Genomic DNA, 2,144 nt, shown 5'->3' with positions numbered 1-2,144 from the left:
AGCATTAAAGAACTAGAGGAAAGTTGTATGTTTCATCATTGCTATACTGCACCCTGACTGGCTTGTCTCCTCCTTGTGACTCTTCTGTAAGGGATGCCCAGAAGCCTACAGATGGGCTTTGGGTCCTTACTCTGCACTCCCCCTCATTCACAATGACATGATTTTTTTGTTCTTTGATTCCTGATACCGATTCAATGAAATATTATAATACTAATTTCAAGTGTTTTTTCTGTGTATATTTTGTGTATGCTATGATTATATAATCTATTTGATCAGTGCTCAAGAACATGGCTCTAAAATTGATTTATTATTACCTCTTGCTCTTAGTTTTATTGTTTTTATGATACCATTTAGTTCTTATATGACAATCACTTACAACTCTGAAAAACTTTAGGTATTCCTAGAAAGTATTCCTGTCCACTGTTACAGCAGAAACTATAAAATTATAATCCTCATCGTAAAAATATATGTGTCATTTTAAATTAAAGCTTTATTGTTGCCCAGAATTGCATAAATAATAGGAAATGACAAGATTTTTGCTGGTAACATTCATTTCTATTTTATTTGTCTTGATAGATTCATGTTGCATCTGTTAGATTTCGTTTAATTCCTTCCTCTTCTGTGCACAGAAATAGCCTCTAGCACTATCACCACCCTGACTTCATTCAGCGGGACAACTGGCGGTCCAGTTGCTATCAACTATTTCAAAGTATAGTTCTCTCTTGTTATCAAAGCAAATGTTTACTACTGAGAAGTAGGCTTTGGATATCAGCAAGACTGGGATGAGGAGGGGGCCATATCATCAAGAGACCTTCCCTTGTAAATCCAGCCATGGGAGCCTAGTTGTGTCCTGAAACCCACATGTTAATTTTGTCTTTCCCCTCCTAGCCCCAGGTCTTTTCAATAAGTTCTCCTGACCAGTTGTACAGCTGTGGACATACTTGCAGCAGTTTTCTACCTTACTCTGGCTGACCCTGTGAGAGTGTATTAACCCCTCTTTTTTTTGTTGACAGGGGGTTTGTACAGGACAGCCGGCATAACCTCCAGTTGAGAGGCTTGGTCGTGCTACTCATTTCTAAAGCCGCCGGGCCCAGCAGCATCCACGAGTCCTGTCAGAACTATGACATGGTCAGTGGGATCTATTCATGGTAAGCAGAAATTTGACTTTGGTTTTGCTCTCTAAACTATGTTTTCATTTATTGAACAGGGGTCTCTGTTGGAATCACTGTATAGCTCTCACAGTCTGATTCAAACTAGCTTAAAATGTCTCATAAGGTTATTTATTTATAAGTCTGGGAGGGGCCCAAGTGACACTGTGGTTCAAGCCCTGGGCTGCTAACTGAAAGGTTGGTGGTGTGAACCCACCTTGGCAGTCAGACCCTCTGGGGCAGGTCTGCTCTGTCCTTCAGGGTCACTCGCTAGGAGTGACAGTCAATTCAAAGGCAACATGTTTGCAGTCTTTTGGTTATAACTATGGCACTATTGGTCCGCTCCATGCATGACCAGAAGTTTTCACCATAAATGTTTATTTTTAAATTTCTGTTTATCTACATCACCACCCCTACCCCACCCCCGACTCCTAATTATGTTATCATTGTAATTCTGCAGAAACCTCTGTGCCACTTAGTCCAGGGCTTCTGGTTTTGAAACATACTCATTTTGATAGCTGTTGTATAAATGATGAGAGCACCACTTCTTGAATAATCTAGTTCAGTGCTATATGTTATTTTATTTATTTTTCTGCTTAGGAGAATTTTACAAAAGTTTTTGGAATAGGGACATTTTTACACCTCACACATTTCAGTTAAAAATAAATTATGAGTATTCATTCATCATTGTTTTGCTGCATGAAAACAACCCTAAATCAGGAACCGATTACAAGGAACTATATGTGACTTCCTCCCTGGGGGACAGACAACAGAAAAGTGGGTGAAGGGAGACGTTGGGCAGGGCAAGATATGACAAAATACCAATTTATAAACCTATCAAGGGCTCATGAGGGAGGGGGAGCAGGGAGAGAGGGGAAAAATGAGGACCTAATGTTGGGGGTTTAAGTGGAGAGAAAATGTTTTGAGAATGATGTACAAATGCGCTTTACACAATTGATGTGTGTATGGATTGCGATAACAGTTGTATGAGCCCCT

General features: G+C 39.9%; 1 protein-coding gene across 1 annotated transcript in view; it reads left to right on the top strand.

Annotated features, from left to right (window-relative positions):
• Window positions 1–2,144, top strand: part of PDSS2 (decaprenyl diphosphate synthase subunit 2) — a 314,695-nt gene that overhangs the window by 106,567 nt on the left and 205,984 nt on the right. The window contains exon 2 of the mRNA XM_004696235.2: window positions 1,014–1,148. Coding sequence (XP_004696292.1) covers window positions 1,014–1,148 — 135 coding nt within the window. The remainder of the gene's footprint in view (window positions 1–1,013; window positions 1,149–2,144) is intronic.

This window comes from Echinops telfairi, unplaced genomic scaffold, assembly GCF_000313985.2.
Source record: "Echinops telfairi isolate 266 unplaced genomic scaffold, ASM31398v2 ScPeMD7_3533;HRSCAF=4204_0, whole genome shotgun sequence".
In the NCBI taxonomy this organism is placed as follows: Eukaryota; Metazoa; Chordata; class Mammalia; order Afrosoricida; family Tenrecidae; genus Echinops; species Echinops telfairi.
Note: the sequence above shows the minus strand (reverse complement) of the source record. Positions and strands in the feature narration are given on the sequence as shown.